Here is a 25,777-nt window from a genome sequence, read left to right as displayed (position 1 = left end):
TCTGAGAGTGCCTTTAGTGTGCCCATGTCACTTTCTCCAGGACTTTTATATCCTTTTTGTAACAACTACTCTTTTGACTTATATTGAGACATCTCCGAGTTGCCTGGGCTGAATATCTAAATTCCTTGACATGGCATCAGTGTCAGTAACGCAAATTCAACAGTTTCTTCTGTAACTCCATTTATGTTTAATTCAGATTTCACTTCCAATGTTGTCTCTCTGTTTCTCTGCTACTTGTTCATTCTCTCCTTCCTTTCCTTTTTTTTCTTTTCTCACTTTCCCTCCTTCCCTTTCTTCCTTTCTTTTCTTTCTTTCCTTCTCTCTCCCTCCCTCTCTTTCTTTTTTCTTTTCTTTTCTTCTTTTTTTTCTTTCTCCTCTTTTTTTTTCTTTCCCAATGCCCTCTTTAGACTATTTTTTGAAACATCATGTGGGTTTATCACTGGAAGAAAATAAGACAACACAACTACACTTTAATGTCTGTGAATGAATTGAATAACAGATGTGCAGTGACCAATCACTGAAGGACTTTGGAAGAAGTGATGTAATTGGTCACCTATCATGATGTTATTATGTAATGATTTTGTATTGAAGCAGCAAAGTTTATACCTTACACATTGTTCACAATTTAAGTACTCGTCATCAAAATTTGAGGTGTGTTTTGGGGGATTGGTGTTTTAACCATATAGTCACTGAAATTTATACATATTAGAAACTTAAGTGAAGGGGCGCCTGGGTGGCTCAGTCAGTTAAGCGTCCCATTTCGGCTCAGGTCATGATCTCATGGTTCTTGGGTTCAAGCCCCACGTCGGGCTCTGTGCTGACAGCTCAGAGCCTGGAGCCTGTCTTCAGATTCTGCATCTCCCTCTCTCTCTGACTTTCCCCTGATCACGCTGTCTCTCTCTCTCTCTCTCAAAAAATAAATTAAAAACATTAAAACAAGAAACTTAAGTGAGGACTGTCTATATATGATAATAATATGAAGAATATCAAGTACCACAAAGAATTATAAAAATACTACCTACTGTATTGTAAATTTATAGATAGCTGTGGATCTCCTAAAATAATATGCTGATATAATATTAATTATAGTTTAATTATTCATATTTATTATGTTATTATAATANAATTTTAATATTTAATATTTATTTATTTATTTTGAAAGAGAAAGAGAGCTGGGGAGGGCAGAGAGAGAATCTCCATGCTCAGCACAGAGACTGATATAGGGCTTCAATCTATAAACCGTGAGATCATGATCTGAGCTGAAAGCAAGAGTCTGATACTTAATTGTCTGAACCACTGAGGCACCCCCAGAAAACGCTTTTTAAAATTCTTCTATTATAGGGGTGTTTCGGTGGCTCAGCCAGCTAAGCATCTGCCTCTTGGTCTCTGCTCAGGTTTCGGGAGTTCAAACCCCACATTGTGCTGTGCTGACAGCATGGAGCCTGCTTCAGATTCTCTCTCCCTCCCTCTCTCTGCCCCTCCTCCCCTCTCAAAATAAATAAACTTAAAAAATTCTCCTATTATAATTTCCTATAAACTTATGTTTTAAATTTTTTTAATGTTTATTTATTTTTGAGACAGAGAGAGAGAGAGACAGAGCACCAGTGGGGGAGGGGCAGAGAGAGAGAGGGAGACACAGACTCCAAAGCAAGCTCCAGGCCTTGAGCTGTCAGCACAGCACCCAGTGTGGTACTCAAACTCCTGAACTGCAAGATCATCACCTGAGCACAACTCGGATGCTTAACCGATTGAGCCTCTTAGGCCCCCTTTTATAACTTATATTTAATGAGACAGTATTTTATATTGAGGTCAGAATATTTTTATATTGCGATCAGAATAATACTACCTATATAATAATAAAGCTGTCATTTTAATAAAATATATTACTGATTTTTAAAATTCCTATTTGGACGGAAGGAATTGAAATGATTTGTAAATTGTTCCTTTAGGCCTAAAACTCTGTGTTCTCTGACTTTTATATTAAAAGCTATCAAATTTTGTGCATATGTCTATTTTGGGGATTAAAGGCTTATTTTTTATTTTAAGGAGATGGTTAGTGTTCCCAGCATTATTTAGTAAGTTAAAGCCTTAGGTGTTAAATCTGATTTTGGGTTGAGCTCTCAGAAGGAAAGAATGATTCATAGGCACCTTGAGACAGTCACTTATCCCAGATGAGCTAAGGAGCAGATACACTGCAAGGCTCTCCAAAAACAGTGCCAAGTACTGTCTCTTGAAGTCATGTTATGTTTTCTGCAAGATGTTAAGATAAATATAAGATTGTTTGAATAACATTCAGGTTTCATGAGTGTACATGTGTAATACATGAGAATTCAGATGAGTAAATATGCATAGCATAATTCTTTTAAAATGATGTACTTTTAGACTGATTGACCTACCAGAACTGCTGAAAAAAGAAAACACACTCCAATTTAATTTGCAATAATGGGGACATTGGCTCTGCTGCAGGTATTTTAAATGTATACATGCCTGATTGTGAATGGATCAAGTGCATCATTGGCATTGCCTTGAAATCATTCAGAGACCTTTTTTTTTTTTTGCCATCACAGGTAGAGCGGGAAAAGGCCATTCTTCTGGCCAATCTCCAGGAGTCACAGACGCAGCTGGAACACACCAAGGGGGCGCTGACGGAGCAGCATGAACGGGTTCACCGGCTCACAGAACACGTTAATGCCATGAGAGGCCTACAGAGCAGCAAAGAGCTCAAGGCTGAGCTGGATGGGGAGAAGGGCCGGGACTCAGGGGAGGAGGCCCATGACTATGAGGTGGACATCAATGGCTTAGAGATCCTTGAATGCAAGTATAGGGTGGCAGTAACTGAGGTGATTGATTTGAAAGCTGAAATTAAGGCCTTAAAGGAGAAATATAATAAATCTGTAGAAAACTATACTGAAGAGAAAGCCAAGTATGAGAGTAAGATCCAAATGTATGATGAGCAGGTTACAAGCCTTGAAAAGACCACCAAGGAGAGTGGAGAGAAGATGGCCCACATGGAGAAGGAGTTGCAAAAGATGACCAGCATAGCCAATGAAAATCACAATACCCTTAATACAGCCCAGGATGAGTTGGTGACATTTAGTGAGGAGCTAGCTCAGCTTTACCACCATGTATGTCTGTGTAATAATGAAACCCCCAACAGGGTCATGCTGGACTACTATAGGCAAAGCAGAGTCACTCGTAGTGGCAGCCTGAAGGGGCCTGATGATCCCAGGGGACTTTTGTCTCCACGATTAGCCAGGCGGGGTGTGTCATCCCCAGTAGAAACAAGGACCTCATCTGAACCAGTTTCAAAAGAAAACACAGAGGCCAGCAAAGAACCAAGTCCAACCAAGACCCCCACAATCTCTCCTGTTATTACTGCCCCGCCATCATCTCCAGTATTGGATACAAGTGACATCCGCAAAGAGCCAATGAATATCTACAACCTTAATGCCATAATCCGGGACCAAATCAAACATCTGCAGAAAGCTGTGGACCGGTCCTTGCAACTGTCTCGTCAAAGAGCAGCAGCACGGGAGCTGGCCCCCATGATTGATAAAGACAAGGAAGCCTTAATGGAAGAGATCCTCAAGCTCAAGTCCCTGCTGAGCACCAAACGGGAGCAGATCGCCACACTGAGGGCAGTGCTGAAAGCCAACAAACAGGTGACCTCATTCTACTCACGACACATGCTTAGCCAACGCTTTCTTAACTAGTTAATTCTTTAGTGTTTTTGAGTGTCCGTTATCATCAGGGTGCGAGTTCGGATTCTTGGTCAGCAGAGTAAATGAATCAAACTATGTCTCAGCACCAGATCAGAATGTAATAATTATTTTTCAGTGAGTGAGTAGATGATATAGGAGAGTAGCTATGCCCCTCTAGGGGAGGTGGAAACAGGAGATGGAGGGATGGTTGAATGGGCTGGCATGGAAGCTTACACCAGGGAGACACCTGGCAAACACCAGAGCAAACAGGGGAGCGAGAGAGAGAGAGAGAGAGAGAGAGAGAATGTCTACTAGCTCTGCCAGTGACCACATATCTGAAATTTAGGCTTAGTTGCAATGTTAATTCATCACCTCGCTTAAGCAGTAGAAAGTTTTTCCTAAGCATAGATCTTGTCCTTCTGGAATAAGCAAGACTGCTACAACATGACCCCACCTGACTAATTCCTAGATCTCCTTCATGACTGAATTTGTTTTCCACCCTTGAGCTTTACCTGAGTGGGAATGCTGTGAAATATAGATGGGAAAACATCTTTAACCTCTGTTTAGCTTCTCTGGAACATAAATCTTGAAAGATACGTTTGAGAAGAATGCTGATAAAGGGTGTGGATAAAGAGAAACAAAGCATCAAAAACCTTCTTGGAAATGTTGTAAGCAGTGCTGATGTTGTGGAGTGGTTAATTTGAGCTGCAATGCTTCTCCTTTTACCCTTGTATGAGGGAAGCCATGCCAACATTGTGTCATCCACAGTACAGTTTTCTAGTGTCTTGGTCTTTAGTTCCCATAATCCACTGATATAATTGGGAGGTCTATCCCACAAGCAGTAATATTGTTTGCACTGTAAACATGTTTTATATAAATCTAAGGACAAATTAGGACCTTCTTTCGTGTCATCACTTCAGGGAAATAGAAGAGATTAAGATGAATAAGGAATTGTGAGAGATCTGACTCCAATTTGAGGTCAGAATGAGAGAATTTGCAGGGCGCCTGGGTGGCTCAGTTGGTTAAGTGTCTGACTCATGGTTTTGGCTCAGGTCATGATCTCATGGTTTCTGAGTTTGAGCCCATCGGTACAGAGCCTGCTTGGGATTCTCCCTGTCCCTTTCTCTCTGCCCCTCCCCTGCTCTTTCTATCTCTCTGTCTCTCAAAAATAAATAAGTAAAAACTTAAAAAAATAAAGAATTCACTACCATAAACTACTACAGTCCAAAGACTCAGTTATTTAGAGTATTCATAAATAGCCAATACCATATGACTAAAACCATGTTAGATAAGACTTAGACAACCTTTATCAAGGAGCTAATATCCTGGGCATTCTTGGTCAAGCCATTCAAATAGCATCTCTGACTTCTTCCTGAAAGTTGAATATTAACAACCTAGAAATCTAGATCTATAAGTGATAAGAAGCTTAAATGATGCAGAAATATAGATAAGCATGGTTGATAAGCCACGAGAGACTAATTTGTGAATGAGCATTCATTAATTACATAGTTCAAGGCAGGTAGTAAGTAGGGATGCAAATTAAGTGACCAGGTAATCTAGTAGGAGTTCAACACATGCCTGTTAACTATTTACAGAGCAGGACATGTCACTGAGAGGTAGAAACAGTATCAAAGGAATTCAGTACAATTCAGGAAGACAAAGGATTCCTGGCTGAATTTTTATTTTCTCAGTGGTTTGTGGTACCATTTGCATTACATTAGCATCCCAACCCTTATGGTCTCAGTAAATAAAATGAAAACACATTTCTAGCCATGCATTTAGTTTACATTTTAATGATGTTGGGCCTATTGCTATGATGCTTATGTGCCCTAAATAACTTCAGATGTCTGCAGATGACATCCATTATATTTAGACATTGTGGAATGTTCGCTATTAAGACTAAGGTAAGAATTCTGTCATAAAGAGAAGTGGGGGAATCTTCTTGTTTAAAAAATAGTCATTCTGCTTTCTCTATGAATCTTTTAATATACTTCAGGTTTTTCTGTATGCACAGTGTCTTCTGCTGAAATATGCAAATGTTTATGAAATAGCATCTGTGTAGTAAACTGGCTAGATGCTAAACATTGAAAGAAGACTAATACAGCATCCCTGCCCTTCAGAATAGGACTCCCAAACTGGTGAGAGCATTGGGAAAGAAAGAGATAATTGCAGTTTGATGTTATACATGCTAGAATATAAATTATAGAAATGTTGCCGAGGAAGCAATTAATGTTTCCTAAACGAGTTAGGAAAAAAAAACACTTCATGGAAGTAGTTTTACTTGAATTTGTTCTTAAAAGATCAGGAGTTATTTTCCAGAAGAGGAAGACACCTTTCCAGACTGAAAGAATAGCAGGTAGAGCCAGGGAATAGAATGATATATTCAGGGAATGGTTGTGAAGATCTCTGTGGCTGGAAACAAGGGGCATGGGGAGCGTAGCAAATGCAGACATCAGCAAATCTACTCGTGGGCTGTAGATACTTAGAATTTCTTTTTTTTCCTAATGTTTTTTATTTGTTTTTGAGAGAGAGAGAGAGAGAGACAGCGTGAGCAGGGGAGGGTCAGAGAGAGAGGGAGTCACAGACTGAAACAGGCTCTAGGCTCTGAGCTGGCAGTCAGCACAGAGCCCGACGCGGGGCTCGAACCCACGAACCGCGAGATCATGACCTGATCCGAAGTCGGACGCTTAACCGACTGAGCCACCCAGGCGACCCGATACTTAGAATTTCTTACTTCTGGAAAAGCTTTGTACAGTCTGGACCAATAAGCCTACAAACAAAACAGTCTTTGGGGACATTTCTCACAAATAATAAGTGAGTTTGTACTTCTATTTCAGGTCTTGCTCTTCTGTCATTCCATTCTTTCCTCCCCTTGGATAACTGACCATTTGGCTCCAAATGCTTACAACTTTGTTATGTCTGTATTTTCACAACTTAAATTTAACGGTCCTATATGAATATGTGTATAAGTTTTTTTTTAAATGGGGAAACCGCCATTTCTCTCCCCAGATCAATTTCTGTATTCTGGATAATTTTCTGAATCAATAGTATTTCTGAAGATTCCATTGAGTTACAGCTACAGAATATACTACAATATTTTGTCAGTAAATTCTCATTTTAATCAGAATTTAAATTCAATTAAAACCTATAGGAAACTACTCTGGAGTCAAAACATTAACAAGCTACCCTTTCCCAATATTGTTTTAATTTTAAAAAGAATCCCAATATCTCTATAGAAGTTGGCACTTTGCATAAGAAAGTTGAAGCTGTCCATTTTAAGCGCAAAAGGAAATGTTAAAAACCAGGGTAGTCTTCCTGGAACATCCCCTTAGCAATGGATTTTTTTTCATTAGTAATGGATGTTTTCATTAGTTTTGAGTATTTTTACACTCTCTGAAAAGCTGTGGTTAACAGTTTGTTAAAATGATATGTTTTCATTTTGGCTTCAGTATATGTACACCATGTGCTATGCATCAAACAGGCAGTCCCTAAATACACATTGATTTCATGCATTGATTCAATTAACATTTTTTTCTTCCTTCTGTGTGTCAAACTAGTTTTCAATTTGAAACGCTTTTAAATTCAAAAGATTCAGAAATGCCCAAATTCTAAGTTCAAACAGAGATTTTAATTCATTCAGCATTTTGGAATTTCTGCTTTTATGGAGATTGTGAAGAATTAAATTAGACTATAATTTATTGTTTTGAAGTTCTGTGCAAAGGCAGGAGGTAATTGGTTCTTTGTGAATTCTTTTCCTTAAACATGTACTATGGATTTATAGTTTATTGTGTACTCGTGCTATAAATTGGAGTGGCCTTTGTCTTTTATTGTATGTTTCAGGCCCCCCGAGCAGAGGCGACACAAGAATACTTGCATTCTGTTGTGTTTCTTTTTTTTTTTTTTTAACATTTATTTATTTTTGAGAGACAGAGCACAAGTCGGGGAGGAACACAGAGAGAGGGAGACACAGAATCTGAAACAGGCTCCAGGCTCTGAGCTGTCAGTACAGAGCCTGACATGGGGCTTGAACTCATGAACCATGAGATCCTGACCTGAACTGAAGTCGGATGCTCAACTGATTAAGCCATCCAGACACCCCACATTCTATTGAGTTTGTTGGAAGCTGAGCTTCTTTACTACCTTCTCCTTGATAAAATCCTTCTTGTATAAAGTTTAATTTTAGCTCCCTTTCTATTTGAAATGTTACAGACTCTCAAGAATCTACATTACAATATTTACTGAACTAGGATCATTTCCTTAGTTTCTGATACTAACTCTGGTTCACAGCTGGCTTCCAGGGGAATTTAACCATGTTATGGATTTTAAAAAAAAAACTGCCTTATGTCCGAGTACATATATATGTTTATATAAAATTTAACCAAATCAATTTCACTTTCTATTTATGAAAGAAAGTCCTAGACCACCCAGCATGGAAAAATCTGTATGATAGGTTTTCCTGATATGAAAATCCTAAGCATTGTGGTTTTTCTGCTTCAGACGGCTGAGGTGGCTCTAGCTAATCTCAAGAACAAATACGAAAACGAGAAAGCAATGGTGACTGAAACTATGACGAAGCTTAGGAATGAACTGAAGGCTTTGAAAGAAGATGCAGCAACTTTCTCATCCCTGAGAGCAATGTTTGCAACAAGGTAACAGTTTTTTCTTCCAAGATGAGGTGGGGCACATGGGAGAAAGACTTTATAATTCACAGTCACATGCACACCTCTTGTGCGCAGTCCAAGACAGTGAGCTGTGAAGACAATACCTGAGATGCAATTCTGACAAGTCTAAGGCAAAATGTTTTGTGCTGTTTTCCAGAGCCCTCTACTGGACACACTGGATCAAGCAATTCTTTTACATAAAAGTATTTTTAAATTAATGTAATTGATATGTTTCCTAGAGCTTATGTACCCAAAAGAATTAGAGCCGCCGCCCCCCAAAAGCCTCTGATAATGGGGGAAAATGTATTTCTTAAAATAGCTAGATATATTATCACCACTGAAATTTATTTCTGTGACATAAAAGTCCTTATCATTAGTAAGTATTGCATGAGAAAGACATGTTCATGATGAATATAAGTGCTCATTATATCAGCTAATTATTTGGGCTTTAATATACTGTGAATACAATTATAATTTCTTTCTTTCCTTTTTTTTTTTTTTTTGAGAGAGAGAGAGAGAGCATGAGCAGGGAACTGGGGCAAGGAGAGAGACAGAGAGAATGAGAGGATCTTAAGCAGTCTCCACACTGTCAGCACAGAGCTCAATGTGGGTCTCAATCTCATGAACTGTGAGATCATGACCTGAGCTGAAATCAAGAGTCGGACAGTCAACCAGCTGAGTCACCCAGGTGCCCCTAAATTCTAATTTGTAAAATGTAATTGTATCTATCACCAAGTTTTTCACATTGCCGTGCTAATTAATTAGACAAATATTAGTGACTACCTCTCACAACCAGTTTCATTATGAAGTGCTTTGTTTCTGACTTGAAGTGATCGAGCATATATTGATTGAAAGGTTTCAAAATACTGAGATTTTCAATAGCGTCACCATCCCCTTTTTACTGTCACAATTCAGTACCAAAACAAAAGCAGTCATGCATCTTATATATTACACATGTGGTGCAAAATTCATAAAGCATTATTTGTAGAATTAGTAAATAATTTATATGTAGCTGATATAAGTGTAAACAAAATCCTGGGTTTTATAGGAGGCCTGGAATCTGTCCAGCTTCCCTGCATATGAGGAGAGGAAAGTTTCAAGCTCATACTTTGTGATTGACTCTCTTGGTGATGGTTGTGAGGAGGCTGAGTGCCTGGCGGGCCACAGCCATGCAGACCTGAAGAACTGACTTCTGGGTCTGAGCCTGGGAGAGTTTGAGGAATAGAGTATATTGACACCTCTGGCCACCATGGGGGGCAGGATAGAGAATGCTGCTGCCCCCTTTGATGAAAGAAATCAGTCCACATTACATGTAGAATTAAATTATATATATATAATGTATATATATCCTCTTTTAAAAAGAAATCAAAATATTTTTTATATTTTATAATCGTAATCTGATTTAAATAAGAATTACTATTCCCAAGAGGTGCATTTTCACAGAACATTTTTTAAGGTGTAATAACTGCCTTGCTCCATAGTATTTTTAAAAAATATTGTTATCTAACCAATTAAAATAAATCCAGGGTGCTAAAACCCACTTTGTATTTTATTAAGATGTGATCTTTCTTACTATGTATAGTAAGAAAGTATATATGTATATATGTACTTACTATGTATATAAGTAAGTATATAGTATCCCTACTATGCTTCTTGACACTTAAGGTTAACAAAAACAGGATCCACCTGGATCTCAAGTTTTTTCACCTAGAGTCTGTTTTTTCTTTAAAAAGCTGCAAGGCTTATGTTAATTTCAAAGTTTGCACAGCACATTTCGGATATCTCCATCAAGTCACTCTCAGCTGGTGCATGAAGAATATTTGTTATTAAGTTCGCGGGTAAGTAAACTCAGAAAAAAAAAAAAAACTCTGAAAATTGTGTGATTAATCCTCCCTTCCAAACGTTTGTGTGCTTAGATTTTACTTTTGGCGGAGAAAAAAGATGACTGAGCTTATCTTCCAGCTGCAGCACAGGTATCAAATAAAGATGTTCCTGACAGCCTGCTATATCTGTATAGCAAACCTTCGTTTTCTTTGACATTTATTGCTTTATCTTCTGGTTGAGAAATCTTTGAAAATATTCAGGTTTCTAATTCAGGCAAATCTGCCATATTGAAAACAGTGTGGCTGCAAAAGTAAAACCTATAAAAAAAAGGAAATGTTTTCTTTATAAACATTATTACTCCTTTGCCTACTACAAGCCTAGTCTATGATAAACCTGTCATATTCCTCCAAAGAAGATCATGTTACACAGTAGAAGCTATTATAACACATCTAAGATGCTGTGAACATTACCGGAGATGTTCTAGTTCACTCTTCTTCCTCCATTATAGGCAGCCTCCGTAATAACTCTGTCACTGGGGTTTAAGATGTCATCCATTAAGAGCGTCCCCATATGCATTCCATGGTATAAATGAACCATTAGTTCTTGAACCTTCTCTCCTGTTTCCAGTTTTCCACCGTAATCGGTTACCCCCATTCTGCTCAGGGAAGACCAGCGTTCCAAATCTAAATTCCAGTAAAATTCATTACTCTTCAACTTAAATTCCACATTTCATTTCACCAAAATTTTCTCCTGACCACTTTTTTGTTTGGGTTCTAGATGTGATGAGTATGTCACCCAGTTGGATGAGATGCAGAGACAGTTAGCAGCCGCAGAGGATGAGAAGAAGACTCTAAACACTTTGTTACGAATGGCTATCCAGCAAAAACTCGCCCTGACCCAGCGGCTGGAGGACTTAGAGTTTGACCATGAGCAGTCCCGACGCAGCAAAGGCAAACTTGGGAAGAGCAAGATCGGCAGCCCTAAAGTAAGTGGGGAGGCATCAGTCACCGTGCCCACCATAGACACTTACCTCCTGCATAGTCAGGGCCCACAGACACCCAACATTCGGGTCAGCAGTGGCACTCAGAGGAAAAGGTATGCATGCAGCGATCTTCATAGCATGGTGCACAGGCCAGATTTTTAGTTAACTGCAACGTTAATGTGGTCTTATTGTGGAGGATGGAGGAAGGGAAGGAAGAGAAAAACTGGGAGTGGGTGTACAAACGGGCCTTGCTGATGTTGGCTTTGCCAGAGCAAAACCTTTGATCATTGTGTTTATTTATTCCTTTCTGTCCCCCATATCCCACGTCTTGATTAACCGTAATAATAATTTTTGAGTATCTGTCAACATTTTTGCTGTTGTTTGTATGCACAAATATGCCTCTCCCTTACCTCCAGCCTAAAAATTGATAGATAAAAGGTGGATATTAAGAATGAAGCTACGTTTTACATGACTCTTAAAAGTCGTTGTGCCTCTGGTAATGGTGCTATTTACCAGCTTCTCTTTAATGGGGCAAGGATATGAATATGTTCTTTTAGGGAAACTTTTGTCCATATTCCCAAATCTGACAACTGACCAAAAGGAGATGTCTATATTTAGGTAAAATGGAATGGAATGTGTGTAGTCTTTTTCTTAAAAGCAGGTTTTTTGCCTTTTCATTTGGTATGTGAATGTTGCTCAGAGAAATCATTTGCAAGGTTTTTAGTGGCTTGATTTTGTGACCTTTTTACAGACTCCTGGATATTGAATTACTTACCTTGTATTTTCAGTTAATGGTAAAATTTTTATTTTAGGAATTTTCAGTAAAGAATCAAATAATATAAATATTTTCTATTTGCGGTTCAAACTGACTAACTGTAATAAATTTCTTTTCCAGTATCCAATACAGTTTCCAAATAGGGTTGTATCCTGGTATGGAAACTAAGCAATTAGTAAAAATCTTGACTTACGTGTTAAAAAAAATTAAATGCCAATATAAATAATGTTGTCACTGGTGAGGCTTTGAAAGGTAATTAAAGTAAAACTTTTTTGTTTCCTATATGTATTTTCTTGGATCTCCTGCAAGACAATTTTCACCTTCCCTTTGTGATCAGAGCCGTCCCAGGACTTCAGGGGCTACCTACCTACAGAATTTATTAAGAGTTCCCCCTGATCCCACCTCCACAGAATCATTTCTTCTGAAGGGCCCCCCTTCCATGAATGAATTCATCCAAGGGCACCGGCTCAGCAAGGAAAAAAGGTTAACCGTGGCTCCACCAGGTAAACATTTTTTCCTTGGGTGCATGTGATGCAGATGATTAGCTGAGTAGACCACTCCCCCTTCCTCCCAACCACTCACATCCACCCATCCACAGAGTCCACCTTGGACACGGATAAATGCCTACAGCTAATGTGAAAGTGCCTTTAAGCCTAGTGTCCTGTTTCCTCCTTGACTCAGCCAGAGGAGCATTCCTTAGGAGTCTCCAGGGACTTCCTTTTTACAGCCAGTGATGGAAAATGAGAGTTGGAAGGAATGGGATATGTCAAGGGAACCTAGCAACAGGCATCACGCAGGGCACCCCCCCCCCAAGTCCTATCTGCAATGTGGTAGCTCCTAGCGATTCTATCTTGATCAGATTTTGTCATTTTGTTCTGATTATTTTTAAGGTAGTTTCAGCAAAGGGAGCTATCTTTATAAAAAGCCTTTGGGGCTAATGTCCTTTTGTAGTGACTCAGAATGTCTCCTCAATCATTATAGAGAAAATAGAAGTAAAATCTGCTAAGATTGTGCTTCTTTGGAACATTTATATCTTAATGTAACATTCTTATAGCTTGCAAGCCCTTATTGATTTATGCTTACCAATATGCTCACATTTTATTTTTAGCTTCACTATTTTGCATTTTTCTTTTTCTTTATAAAAAAAATTTTCCTATGAAGAGCTTCCAGTGAAGATGTGACTTCAGCCCTCTGAGAAATCTCTGCCTGCTAACTATAGGTCAGAGGAGGCACACGGGAAGTCCATGAAACAAAATAAGCCCGAAGGCAGCATAATAGCTGGTTGTCACAGAAGACTGAAAAATTAAAACTAATTCAAGTTAGTTGTCAGCAGTTAGAAACTCGGATTTCACAGGAGGGCCTCTGTTTCTGGTCTCCCTTGAAAGAGTCTGAATATCTGACAGCGTGAGGTCGGCGATCGTGCTGGTCAGTAACCTGTCGAAGCCTGGCTGGTGCTTTTAAACAGGGCAAGCTTTGCAGTTTTCCACAGCTCCCTCACTCCCGAGTACTAGTACCCAGCCTGCTGCACCTATTTTTGTTATCTTCTGGACCCTACTATATAGCTTTTGAGTTTGCCACAGAATTTTTTTTTAATTCACTTTGATTTTCTCTCCTACCTCATTTACTCCGTTGTTTACCTTAATTCCTTTGTGGAAACCTCAGCCTTTGGGTCTCTTATATTATCCTCATCTGATTCATGAGTCAGCTTACTGATTGGAATGAAAAGGTGTGCTATGGAAATTTATAGCACGCAACCAACATTCTAAGAATGTTTGAGCAAATAGGTGGTGATAACGAGTTGGAAGAGCATAATAGCCAAATGTACGCAAAAACAAAACAAAACAAACAAACAAAAAAAACCAGAAACAACAACCCAAAACCTATAACTCTGTTGGGCGTTCTTACTTTCATAGCTCATTTTCTATTGTTTCAGACCCCATTGGAAGGTACCTTGAAGTATCTGTAAATCACCAAAATGGTTATGATTCATCAGGACACGTGACTTGAAAAAAACACTTCAAGTTGTTTTAGTGTTCCAACTGGATTTAGTAGTAGCACCATCTACTAGAGCGTAGAAAAGAAATCCTATCTATGATTAATTAGGCACCCTATTGTATTTGAATTAAAAAGTGACCTCTGAGTAAGATTAAAAATTAATAAATATTAGCAATAACTGTTTTCATTTTGTATATGATCATTTGATCCTTATTTACATTAATGTGTATTTACATCATTGTCATTACATTGTTGAAACCATTAACATTATATTGTAAACTTTTCTATGCTACTACCTAGTCTGTTTTTATTTTTAAAGGTTGTTGTATCATACATTTTATTTCAAATTTTATTCCTTTAATCTCTACTTCTCCTGTTAAATGCTGGGGTGGTTTTTCATTCTTTGTTAGTTTCTGCAGTGCTGCTAGAAATACCCTCATGCATTCAACTTCTCATCAGTTCAGTTTTTTCTCAAGTGAGATCACTGGGTTACAGTGATGAACATCTTTCTGTTTTTTGCTCCGTTTTGATGTTGCTCTGAAAGAGAGTAGATCAGTCTACTAAGAGTCTCACAAAACATTTTCCCCATTTTCACACATTCTGAATCTTTCTAGTACTTTCTGCACACTGTACCCATCTTGCACCTCTAAGACTAGTGAGCATATATGAATGAGCATACCAGTATGTTTTCTTAAATGGTTTAGTTTCAAATAGGCAGAAAATGCCATTGGCCTTAGAAATTATTCTATACAAGATTAGAATATAAATAATATTGCATTCAGAATCATCACTTGGCCAGAAAATTATTTTAATGACAACTTAGTATATATTGATAAACCTTACATTTTTAACCATTTATTTGAAGTTAAAATAATGGAAGAAGGGAACAAATAAAGCTGTTATTATAGCCTAAGGAATTTTCAGTTATATACCATGGGCCCAACCAGATTAGTTCTTAATCAATTTTTAGATCAACCCAGCAAAATTTTCTAAAAAGTTTTGGACAAATCAATTACTATAAAAAGTGACTAATTACCTACACCAAATTATAGCTTCAAAAAATATATTAGGGTTATTGGCACTATATATGTATTTTTCCTAGGCTGAACTGCTTTGGGTAAGACATATTAAATATTATTTATGATGCTTTTACTATGTAAAATATGTTCAATAAGCTGAGAAAGGAAAAATATGCCATCTATATCCAGTTCTATGTTCTCTGTAAGAAATATTTTCAATCCATGGGAAAAAATAGATATTATTAGTCTTTTTTATTTATGAGTTTAATATAAGTTGCTGATAATTATAAAATTCACTGGGTAATAACAATATATATTTATCATTTTAAAAGGATAATCCCCTGTTAATTTATTAGAATGTTTTTTGATAAGTTTTCTGAAATATGTTTTTAATAGGTGCTTGTAGATGATGATTATTATTTTAATAAGTGGGTTTTCTATTGAGGACCATTGAAGTAATTAAATTAATTAAATCATTTCAGTAGAAATACAAAGAGTGTAAGTTGCTTTGGGTCCTTCTGTTGAGGAATTATGACAGATATGAATCTCATTTAAAAATTTAAAATGAAAAACATAAAATATTATTTACCATATATAAGATATATTTTCAAATAGATTTTACTTCTTTGAGATGGTCAGCAGAAAGCCATCTTCTTCAAGCCACAATTTCTCAGTTTCTGGAGAATCAACTCTAGGACGGGCCATTGATTTCCAAAATGAATAGATTGTTTTGTACTAATTCATTTCCAACATTAATATAACCTTTTGGAGGATAATTCTGCCCTATGCCTCTGACTTTGGCTTTTTCTGCTGCCTCATCCCCTAAAGTCCCAGAGTTTCTGTCCTTTGCTTGTTCTTTTTGCTGACTCTGTCCTTATCATGGTAAACAAACTCTAGTGTCCTCACACATATGGCTACCAACCTTGATGAATTTGAATCCAAAGGGACTCTGTTGTCATCAATGAGTTTACAGTCAGGCAGCGGGTAGTACGTCTTTATAAAATCACTAGTTGTTTTATATTATTTATAATATAAATGGTTGTTGTATATTATTTACATAATAATAATAAAATGTTACTATTTCACCAATAAATGAAATCAGTCTACCAGAATATGTGAAAGAAATCCATGTAATGTATAGGTAAGAGTTGTTATTTCTTGACTTGACTGCTATGATTTGGGCAGATAAATTAGGTTCCTGAAACCAGCTGCAGTATGTGTATTTGTGTGTGTGTGGAGGCTTCCCCACCCCAACAAGGAATTCTCAGTCACCATCAGGGTGTGCTACAATTCAGCTGAATTCTGACAGTGTGTATCCAGAAATAACACTGGATTCCACAGTCCCACAAGACTGCCCCTCCCTGCTTCCCGACAGCAGAAGAAAGACCAGATTATTACTTGTGCTTCTAAGTAACTGGCTATAGATTAGAGGTTCCAATGACCCCCATTTTGGCTTCAGACACTGATCACAAATTTAGGATGTTACCTATATTTCTGACCCACTAGCTGTGAATCAGAGTTCCCATGACCTCTTCCTCAGGTTCATTAATTTGCTAGAGCAGCTCACAGAACTCAAAGAAATATGATACTTACTAGATTACCATTTAATTATGAAAGGATCTAAGTCAAGAACAGCCAGATGGAAGAGATGCATAGAGCAAGATATGGCAAAGGATCTGGGAGTTCTGTGTTCTCTCCCAGAGCACACCACTCTCCCCAAATCTCATGCATTCTCCAGCTCAGTCCTTGTGGGGTTTTTTGGAGGCATCATCACACAGGCACAATTGATTATTAAATCATTGGCCATTGGTGATTGATTCAGCCTCCAGCCGCCTCCCCTCCCCAGAGGTTGGGCGGTAGGATTGAAAGTTCCAACCCTCCAAATCACATGGCACGTTCTCTTGATTCTTCTGGTAAGCAGCCCCCATCCTTAGGCGGAGTCCAAAAGTCACTTTATTAACATAACTGAGGACATCATTGTCACTCCCAACACTTAGGAAATTCCAAGGGTTTCTGTGAGCCTGGAACTATGGACGAAGACCAAAGAAATCTTTCTTATAAATCACGATATGGCAACAGGATAAACGAGAAATCTCAAACTTACAAAAGCACGTTTGAACTCTCCTCTTGAAACAGCCTAAGCAGTTTGCTCTTCACGTTGCGTTTTCCATTTAGGAGCTTTCCCTTTTGGATGTTTTGCTTTCCCATATCCTTTCACTTCTCTCTTTCCCTCCCCACTTCTCTCTTCTCTCTCACTCTTCCTCTGGTATCATTACTGAACTCGTATGAGAGAATGGTATTGTGAAATCTGAACATTTTGTAGGACGTTTCATAGTTTACCCATTTTTAAAGCAACTCACAGAAAGGTGTTAACCTTAGATACATAGTCATCCTTTCAGATGTATAGTCAACAACAGACATAAACCTGTTCGTTAGTGAAAACGGCCTTTACATTTCACTGCATTCAAACATTTATTTGTCTGTTTTTTATATTGCAGTTTATGCTCTTAAACATGTGCCAAGACCATATTGCTTCACTCATTTGCTCATTCACTCATTCATCAAAATGTATTGAGCTACTGCTATGTGTCAGGCACTTTTCTTGGCTCTTGACATAATATGGTATTTAAGTGAAACGTGGTCCTTGTGCTTCAAGAAACTCATAGTCTAGGGAAGGTAGATAGGCAAATAAGTAATGGTGTTAATAGATGTTCCCAAAATAAGCAGAGGGATTAGGATGGTTAGGGACATTCTCCCAAAAGAAATGCGAGCACTGGTTGTGAAAGGTGACTACATGTTGATGGGCAGATGATGGGGATGCAGGTGTGGGTAATGAGCAGAGCCTTCTAGTAAAGTAGGTCGACCAGTGCAAAAGCCATGAGGCTGGGAACGAGAAATTGGAGCAGGACTTGGAAGTGCTGGGAAATGACACCGGAAGGAAAACCAAGGACTTGAAAACAGACGGCCAGGTTAGTGAGAGTGGCCTTTATCCCATTGGCAGAGATGACTGTTTCAAGAGTAAGAATAGGTTTTCATTTTATAAGACTGTCCTGATAGCAAGGTGGAGAATGGATTGGATGTGCCAACTCCTAAGGCAAAGAAGCAGATACAGTGTCTCATGAAATTTGCAGATGAGAGGCGGTGGAGTCTAGATAACAAAACTGGAGCAGTGTGAATGTTGACGTGTGCCTGAATGCAGAGAAGTCCAACCATACCTGAGAGCCAGTGTGCCCTGTGTACACACAACCTACTTTAACGGCCTGTCTTCTTCATCTTCCCACATTTTGTAGGTAGAAGGAGCTCAGTGAATGCTATTTGAACTGTCTTCTTGAACTAACAGCCTCAGTGGTTTTTTTCTAAAGCAAATTGTTTCTTCTAGAGGCTTCTCCATTTTTGTGAGTTCCCTTTCACCATATCGCTATGCTTCCCTCCTACCCCACTCCACCCACAGGACTCAATTCTTGAAATAGCCGGAGTGAACAGCATTCTGTTGAAACTTGTAATCTTGGGGCACCTGGGTGGCCTAGTTGCTTAAGTGTCCAACTTCACCCCAGGTCATGATCTCACGATTCGTGAGTTTGAGCCCCACGTCCGGCTCTGTGCTGACAGCTTGGAGCCTGGAGCCTGCTTTGCATTCTGTGTTTCCCTCTCTATCTGCCTCTCCCTGCTCATGCTCTATCTCTCTCTCTGTCTCTCTTTCTCTCTCAAAAATAAACATTAAAAAAGATCTTTTTAAAAGAAACTTGTAGGGGCACCTGGGTGGCTCAATTAGGTGTCTGACTTCAGCTCAGGTCATGATCTAGCAGTTCATGGTTTGAAGCTGTGTTGACAGCTCGGAGCCTGGAGCCTGCTTCAGATTCTGTGTCTCCCTCTCTCTCTGCAACTCCCCCACCCCACTCATGCTCTCTCTCTCTCTCAAAGATAAATAAACATTAAAAATTTTTAAAAAGAAGAAACTTGTAATCTTTGGGCTTGTATTTTCTCTTAACATAGCTCTATGGAGTTCTTCTCTACAGAGGGAAGCTTGGGGGTTTTCTGATGCTGGAGCATGTTGCTCTTAGTTTGAATCTGACACAACAAAAGTTAAGTCAAAAATATTAATTCAAGGACACTTAGGTGGCACAGTCGGCACTGACAGTGCAAAGCCTACTTGGGATTCTCTCTCTCTCTCTCTCTCTATCCTTCACCTCTCGCTGTTTCTCAGAAATAAATATTTAACAAAAAATATTAATTCAGAAAGTTGCCAACCACATGTTGAAAAATAGAGGTTTCTGTCTTGCCCCAGTGTAATATGCAATTAGAAATTGGTTCAGATTTCCAAATTGTAGTGTATCATGTATGTTGCAGGAGTATTTTTCTTTTCCTGGGTTAGTCCTGATTCATTTTACAGAGGAAATGTCTGACACCCTCACCTTTCTTTTCAATATTTCTTTCAAGGAGCAATTCCATCTTTACAGGACATCTTTTACTATAGAATGATCTTGAGTTGGGATATGCAATGTTAAACATGTCCTCTGAGGGGGGGAAATGTCATCTGAGAGATGTGTCTCTTCATTTTATTCCATCTGTCTCTAATGACAGATACTCAGTTGAAAACTAAAAAATAACCCAGTTGAAAACTGAACAGTTTAACTTATTTTTCCCAATTATTTGCTTTCGTTAGAAAAATACCTGATATTCTCTAATTTAGCAAAATATTTCAATTTTTGTCTAGATAATGAGTTTCATATAAAAATATCATAGAATTTTAAGATTTCTCTCCTTTCTTATTTTCTCTTACAAAGTGTTTAACCTATATATATCCTATACCAGTTTTACCCTTGGGTACATAAATGTACAGAAATTATGAAGACTTTTCTGATCCCTTGTATCCACTAGATAGAATTACCTGCTTCTTCCTCTCTGCCTCACTAGAGATGGCATGGGCACAGTATCTTAAATCAGATTCCCCTATGAACCTATAAGCTTTTGGGCAGCAACCTTGCTCCTTGATCTTTTAATCTTCAGGATCTTGCACTGTCCCTGCATAGTTGGCCCTCAGTTTGGTGGATAATTGATAATCAGTCCAAATTTTCTACAGGATCTCAAAATATTGGCTTATCATTCATGCATGTAGTTCTTCTGGTGTATAGATTATGAATACTTTATTTCAGATGTGATTTAATACAGGTAATGTAAGAAAATCTGCATAACAGTTGTACTTGGAAACTTTTCAATTGGGTATTCACTTCTCTTGTTTTAATTCAGACAGTGTGTGTGGTGTGTATATAATTATATATATATACACACCACACACACACACACATATGTATGTATATATGTATATGTGTGTATTTATATGTACATATGTATGTGTACATACATATACATACATATATATATAATCTTGAAGTTTATTTGGTTGTCTTTATATATGGATGCCCAAAAATCAAGGCAATTATAAGAAAATATCCACTTTAGAGGCAAAGTTTATGAATCCATGTAGTACAGCGTAAAAGATTCCATATAAATATGTAGGCTTTCCTCATTTTCTACTTTCTCTTATTCCTTTTTAAATGTTTTTAAAATAGTTTTTAAGTATATTTTCAATAGGTAATGATGGTTCAAAGTTCAAAAGGTACAAAGGAATATAAAATAGAAGGTATCTCTCTCCCAGCCTACTTCTTATGTCCTTCCAGAAACATTCTCTATATGCAAAGGAGAATATATATAAATGTGTACATATATAATCACAAGTATGTATTATATATGTATGTATTAACATTGGCACAAACACAAACATTGTTATGCATGCTGGTTTTTTCACTTAATGTATCTTGGCTTTCTTTATATCAATATTCATCTTTTTGTTTATTTTTAGCCAGATGTTAATAAGGAGAAGGAAGATATACTTGAATCCTTTGCAAAACCTTTACAAAATCTTTATAAAATGCTTTCATGTGCAGAATAGAAATACTTCTTGCCATTCAATAAAATGGGAGTCACCAGAATGTTTCACCTCCTAGACCAGAGCTGTTCAGTAGTAAGATTATGTGAACTAGATATGTAATTTTAATCTAGTAGTCATATGAGAAAAAAGTAAAAAGAAACATATGAACTTTTTTTTAGTAATATGTTTTATTTAACACAATGTATCTATAATATTACCATTGCAATATCCAGTCAATGGAAGCAGTTATTAGTGAGATGTCTTATGTTCTTTTCTTCTTGGTCTTTGAAATATAGCCTGTGTTTTGTACTTAGAATACATCTTAGTTTGACTAGCCGTATTTCAAGTGTTCAATAGACAGATTTGGCTGGTAGCTACTGTATTGAACAGTATAGTTCTAGGCCTTCTTACTTACCAATAGTTTTAACTAGAAATAATTTCTGCACAGAAACCTAAAGTTTTATTCACTAACATCTAATTTTGAAATAAGACTTCAGATGGTACATAGTTAGGTTTTCTTTTAAAATGAAATATTAGGAGACACCTGGATGGCTCAGTCAGTTGAGCCATGACTCTTGATTTCAGCTCAGATCATGATCCCAAGGTTATGGGATTGAGCCCTGAGATGGGCTCCGTGCTGAGCATGAAGCCTGCTTGGGATTCTCTCTCCCTCTTTTTCTGCCCCTCTCCCCCCTCCCTAAAGTAAAATTAAAAAATGAAATATTGGGCCAATGTTTTTAGTTGCAGATTGATTCTGCTTTGTTTGTTTCTGATTGGTGGCAATGCTCTTTTAAATAGGCACATATTAAATGTTTGTATATTCTTCTTTATACTTCTACTTTATTTGTTACGAGGTCTCTTTGTCAGTATTATAATTTAATTCCTATTGTTTAGCTGTATCCTAAGAAACCATATGTCTTAAATATTCTTAAAATAATAATACAACTGAATTTTTCTAAAATTGGTATAATCAAGTTTGTAAAAAATTCATTTTTTAATTTTAAGTAGGAAGTGCATTGAAAATGTTTATAATGCATTCTGCCAGTTATAAATGGTAGAATTTAATGACACCATATATAGACTGAAAACACACACAAAAGAAATCTTTCCAGGTGGGTCCCATGTGTTTTCCCTTTGTCCAGGATAACAGAGAAGATAAAGACAATACTAAATAAATGATTTCATGGTGTAAACTGAAGCCACTCAATAAATATTTCAGTGCTTAATGGAACATCTGATGACCAGAGGATTTTAATTTATTTTTTATTTTTGTTTTTGTTTCCTACCCCCTCCTTTGTCACATATACCGTCCAGAAAGTTAAATTTTCTTAAAAGATTCCATATTCAAACCCTGAGCATTGTAAGCAAAATAAGCAGTGATAAAAATTTACTGAAGGAATCCACAGACAAACCAACATTATAGCAGAAATGTACACATTAGATTAGAAAACAATTTTCAATCCATGTTGACTATTTTAGTATAAGTATGTGGTTTTAAAGTCTTTTACATTTTATTAAAATTTTATTAAGCCCAGGGAAGTTGAAATTTTCTTGTTAAATTCTTGAAGGAAAAAACTAAAATTTTCCTTAATATATTCATTAAGTGAAAGAAAATAAAGTGTTTTGATATGCTTAATTATTGCATATTCAGGGCAAAAGTGGTCAGGTCATACTCATGTCTACTAGAATCCAGCCACGTGGTGCTAAAGCTAGAGGCCTCCAGACACCTGGATGCCTCAGTCGGTTAAGTGTTGACTTCGGCTCAGGCTATGATCTCACAATTTGTGAGTTCAAGCCCCACATCAGGCTCTATGCTGACAGCTCAGAGCCTGGAGTCTGCTTTGGATTCTGTGTCTCCCCCTCTCTCTCGGCCCCTCTTCCATTTGTTCTCTCTCTCTCTCTCTCTGTCAAAAATAAGTAGACATTTAAAAATAGAAGAAAAAGATGGAGGCCTCTATAAACTGGCTAAGTCTGGAAGGGTAATGGAAGGGCATAGATGGGCTGGGACACACAAAAGACACAAGACATTCCGGGCAATGATTGCCTTCCTCTCCTGATTCTGCACAGTTGACATTTCTGGTTCAGTAAAAAATATCAGTAGACGAATAGAAAACATGAAAGAAACACATACCTCTAGGATTGGTTTCTAGATTATAGTTCCTGCTTCAGACTCACTGAAGTGACCAGCCTCTGCCCCCAAACGACCAACTAGTCCAAATACTGAATTGAAAAACTGCTCATGTTCTCTCACTATGTTCTACCTGTGCATGCCTCCCACTTAAGCCAGAGAACAGCCCTTATTCTGCCAACCTGCGGTCAGTTACTTCCCTACAGCCCCTAACCTTTAGTATCTTTGGTGTCCTTTGTGGGTGTTGAGTGCTACAACTGTCTAGTATTGGTATCACCTTGCCTTCATATCCCAAAGCCCCCCATGCAAAAAGAGTTTTCGCATTCTCTTCTGGTGGGCAGCTGGGACCGCCCCCTCATTGTATTCCAGGGGAAAATAGCCATCAGCATCTTCTTTGCTATGCGCACACTATTTAATCCAGTCTGCTGGCACTAGTCTATGGTATTCTGTTTGCCCTCACTGTAACTGCATAACAACCTCTATTATTTAAAAACAAAAATCCTTTGTTTATAAACATTTCCTAGGATGTAAAATCCAAACTTCAACTTTCAAAGGGACACTTGCTTTCCGTCTACAAAGAACACTAAGAAAAACCTAACAAGGAAAAGCCACAATAGGTCCTCAGTGAAGCCAGTCTTGAGGTTAACAACAGTAGACTCTCCGTTCCATTCTCGAGGATATATGGACAGCTACAGTGAAGAAATACCGACAGAGCTTCTCCCAGAGACTCTGATTCTATGAGAACACATTACTCCCTTCATGATCAGGACTGGAGCTTACTGCTTACAACCCATGTTTCTAAATAGACTTGTAAGTAAAGACAGTAAAGTATCTCTGCACAAGTCGTATGGTTTCCAATAAGAAAAAGGAATATTCCCCTTATCTTAATAAACAGAACAGAACTTTTTTTTGTTTGACAATTTCAAGAGTCTGTGTGTTATGAACTGACTGTACAAGGCAGAAAAGAGCAGTGTCCTGGATTTCATGCTGAATTCTTGCAGTTTGCTAACACTTTGATTTCCTTCCCAAAACAGATGGGACTCCATTTCTAAAAGCATACCTAGATTATTACACATGATGTGGAGGTCACTCATTTACCTCGGAGATGTTTCTCTGGTGCCCATCACCAAACTCTCTTGAGACGTTAATAAATAGCTGGAGAACGGGCCTTTCCATATGCTAAGGCTGGCTTCAGTGGCTCTCCTGAGTTCTGAGCAAGTTGGTCAGGGGCTGAAGGAGCAGCCTGAGTTCTGCTAGGAGCATGGTGCAAATAATGCACAGATGTAGTGCTCATGGGAAGACTACACGTACTTGAAGGGGTGAAAATGTAGTTCCATAACACTTGCACCCAGACTACTTACAGTGACCGGTAATTAAAATTGTACAGCTCGACATCCAGAAACAATTGATGGTGCGTGGTATTCATTACATGACGATGAAGCATCCAGCCACCCTGGCTTTACTTTTGTGCAGCAGTATGTCCCTTCTTCTACACACCCCTGTCTTTCATCATCTATTGATGCTTGTTTGGTTTTCTCGGCAGTTTCCTCAGTGTATTGTGCTTGAAAGGTATGAGAGGAAAAAGGAAAAGTACAACTCAAAACAGTTGACTTTATTACTCTAAAAAAAATAAAGTCATAAAGATGTCCTATAATTCTTAATTTTACGGTCCTTCAATTGTCACCTCCCAGCCATAAAGAAACAGTCATTGATACGGTCTGCACATCACCAATCTAAAGCTTTCAGGAACTGTTCATGTAAAAGCCAAGTTCGTTTCCGTTTTCCTCAATACTGGGCTCTGGAGATTTTCTTTTTCTTTTTTGGTGTAGAGGTTATGTCACTCCCATGTGTCCAGACCATAAATCAGATCTCCTTTAGGGGGACTGCTTTTCCAGCTGGCCTCTCATGTCACTGCATTAGTCAGTGAAGGTTCTCAAGAAATAGACTGATCAGATTGTTACTCTTAAAATAGTTAAAGGAAACAACTCTAATTTCAAATATTTGCATTGATAGATTTATATGAAAACGTGTGTGTTTATTTTGCAGGATACTGGTTTAGAAACAGGACTGTCATTTTAGCTAAACCTACTTTTAGTGGATATAAAAGTGTTGCTTTTTTTAGTTGAAGGGATAAACTTTCCTTACGTGAAGTACTCTTCTGCTGCTCCGATGCTGTTCATGTAGCCTGTCTGTTTTTTGCTCTAATCTGGGCCTTGCCTTCCAATTCTTCATCACACTTAAGGATATGTCTGACTCCAAATAGAATCAGTCGATGATCAGTTTAGATGGTAAGATATGAAATTAGAAGTTTAGAGTAGGAGGGCGTACCATTTGCTCTGGTCAAATGGCACCCAGAAGTGTGGCACAGACATCGCAGTGAGGATGCTGTTTACTTTCTCTTGCGCACCTGTTTCTGACAGCCCGCAGTCACAGCTCCACCCCTATTCATACGTTCTGAAAAAAGCGAGTATAGAATAGTCGCTTACTCGGTATTTATGGAATAAGCCGTTACGTAATGACAACAGAATCAGTTAAACATACATTTTTTTTCTCTTTTTATGCGCTACTTGACATCAAAAGCAAAAAGAGGTAAGTTGGCTATGAACTTGTAGGTGAACCTCATTTCCTTTAATATATTTATTCCTGAGTAGCTTTGCTTCAAACAAGTTTCTATAAGTTAAATACTTTTACATTAGGAAGCTTTTCATTGTAAATCCTTGTTCTTTGAAAAATGAATAAGCACCTTCTGTAAACCTGGATTCT

General features: G+C 37.9%; 1 protein-coding gene across 7 annotated transcripts in view; it reads left to right on the top strand.

Moving 5' to 3' along the window:
* BICD1 (BICD cargo adaptor 1) overlaps positions 1 to 25,777 on the top strand; it is a 228,755-nt gene that overhangs the window by 185,621 nt on the left and 17,357 nt on the right. For 2 of the 7 annotated variants that reach the window (XM_077774494.1, XM_077774492.1), the window contains exons 5-8: positions 2,568 to 3,662; positions 8,199 to 8,350; positions 10,964 to 11,281; positions 12,253 to 12,446. In XM_077774494.1, the coding sequence (XP_077630620.1) occupies positions 2,568 to 3,662; positions 8,199 to 8,350; positions 10,964 to 11,281; positions 12,253 to 12,446 (1,759 nt within the window). Of the gene's footprint in view, positions 1 to 2,567; positions 3,663 to 8,198; positions 8,351 to 10,963; positions 11,282 to 12,252; positions 12,447 to 25,594; positions 25,604 to 25,777 lie in introns of those variants that run through there. The other 5 variants (XM_077774493.1, XM_077774495.1, XM_077774499.1 and 2 more) reach the window with 5 other exon arrangements.

This window comes from Crocuta crocuta, unplaced genomic scaffold, assembly GCF_008692635.1.
Source record: "Crocuta crocuta isolate KB4526 unplaced genomic scaffold, BGI_CrCroc_1.0 scaffold176, whole genome shotgun sequence".
Taxonomy (NCBI): domain Eukaryota; kingdom Metazoa; phylum Chordata; class Mammalia; order Carnivora; family Hyaenidae; genus Crocuta; species Crocuta crocuta.
The sequence above is the reverse complement of the archived record's forward strand: the minus strand, read 5'-3'. Positions and strand labels throughout refer to the sequence as shown.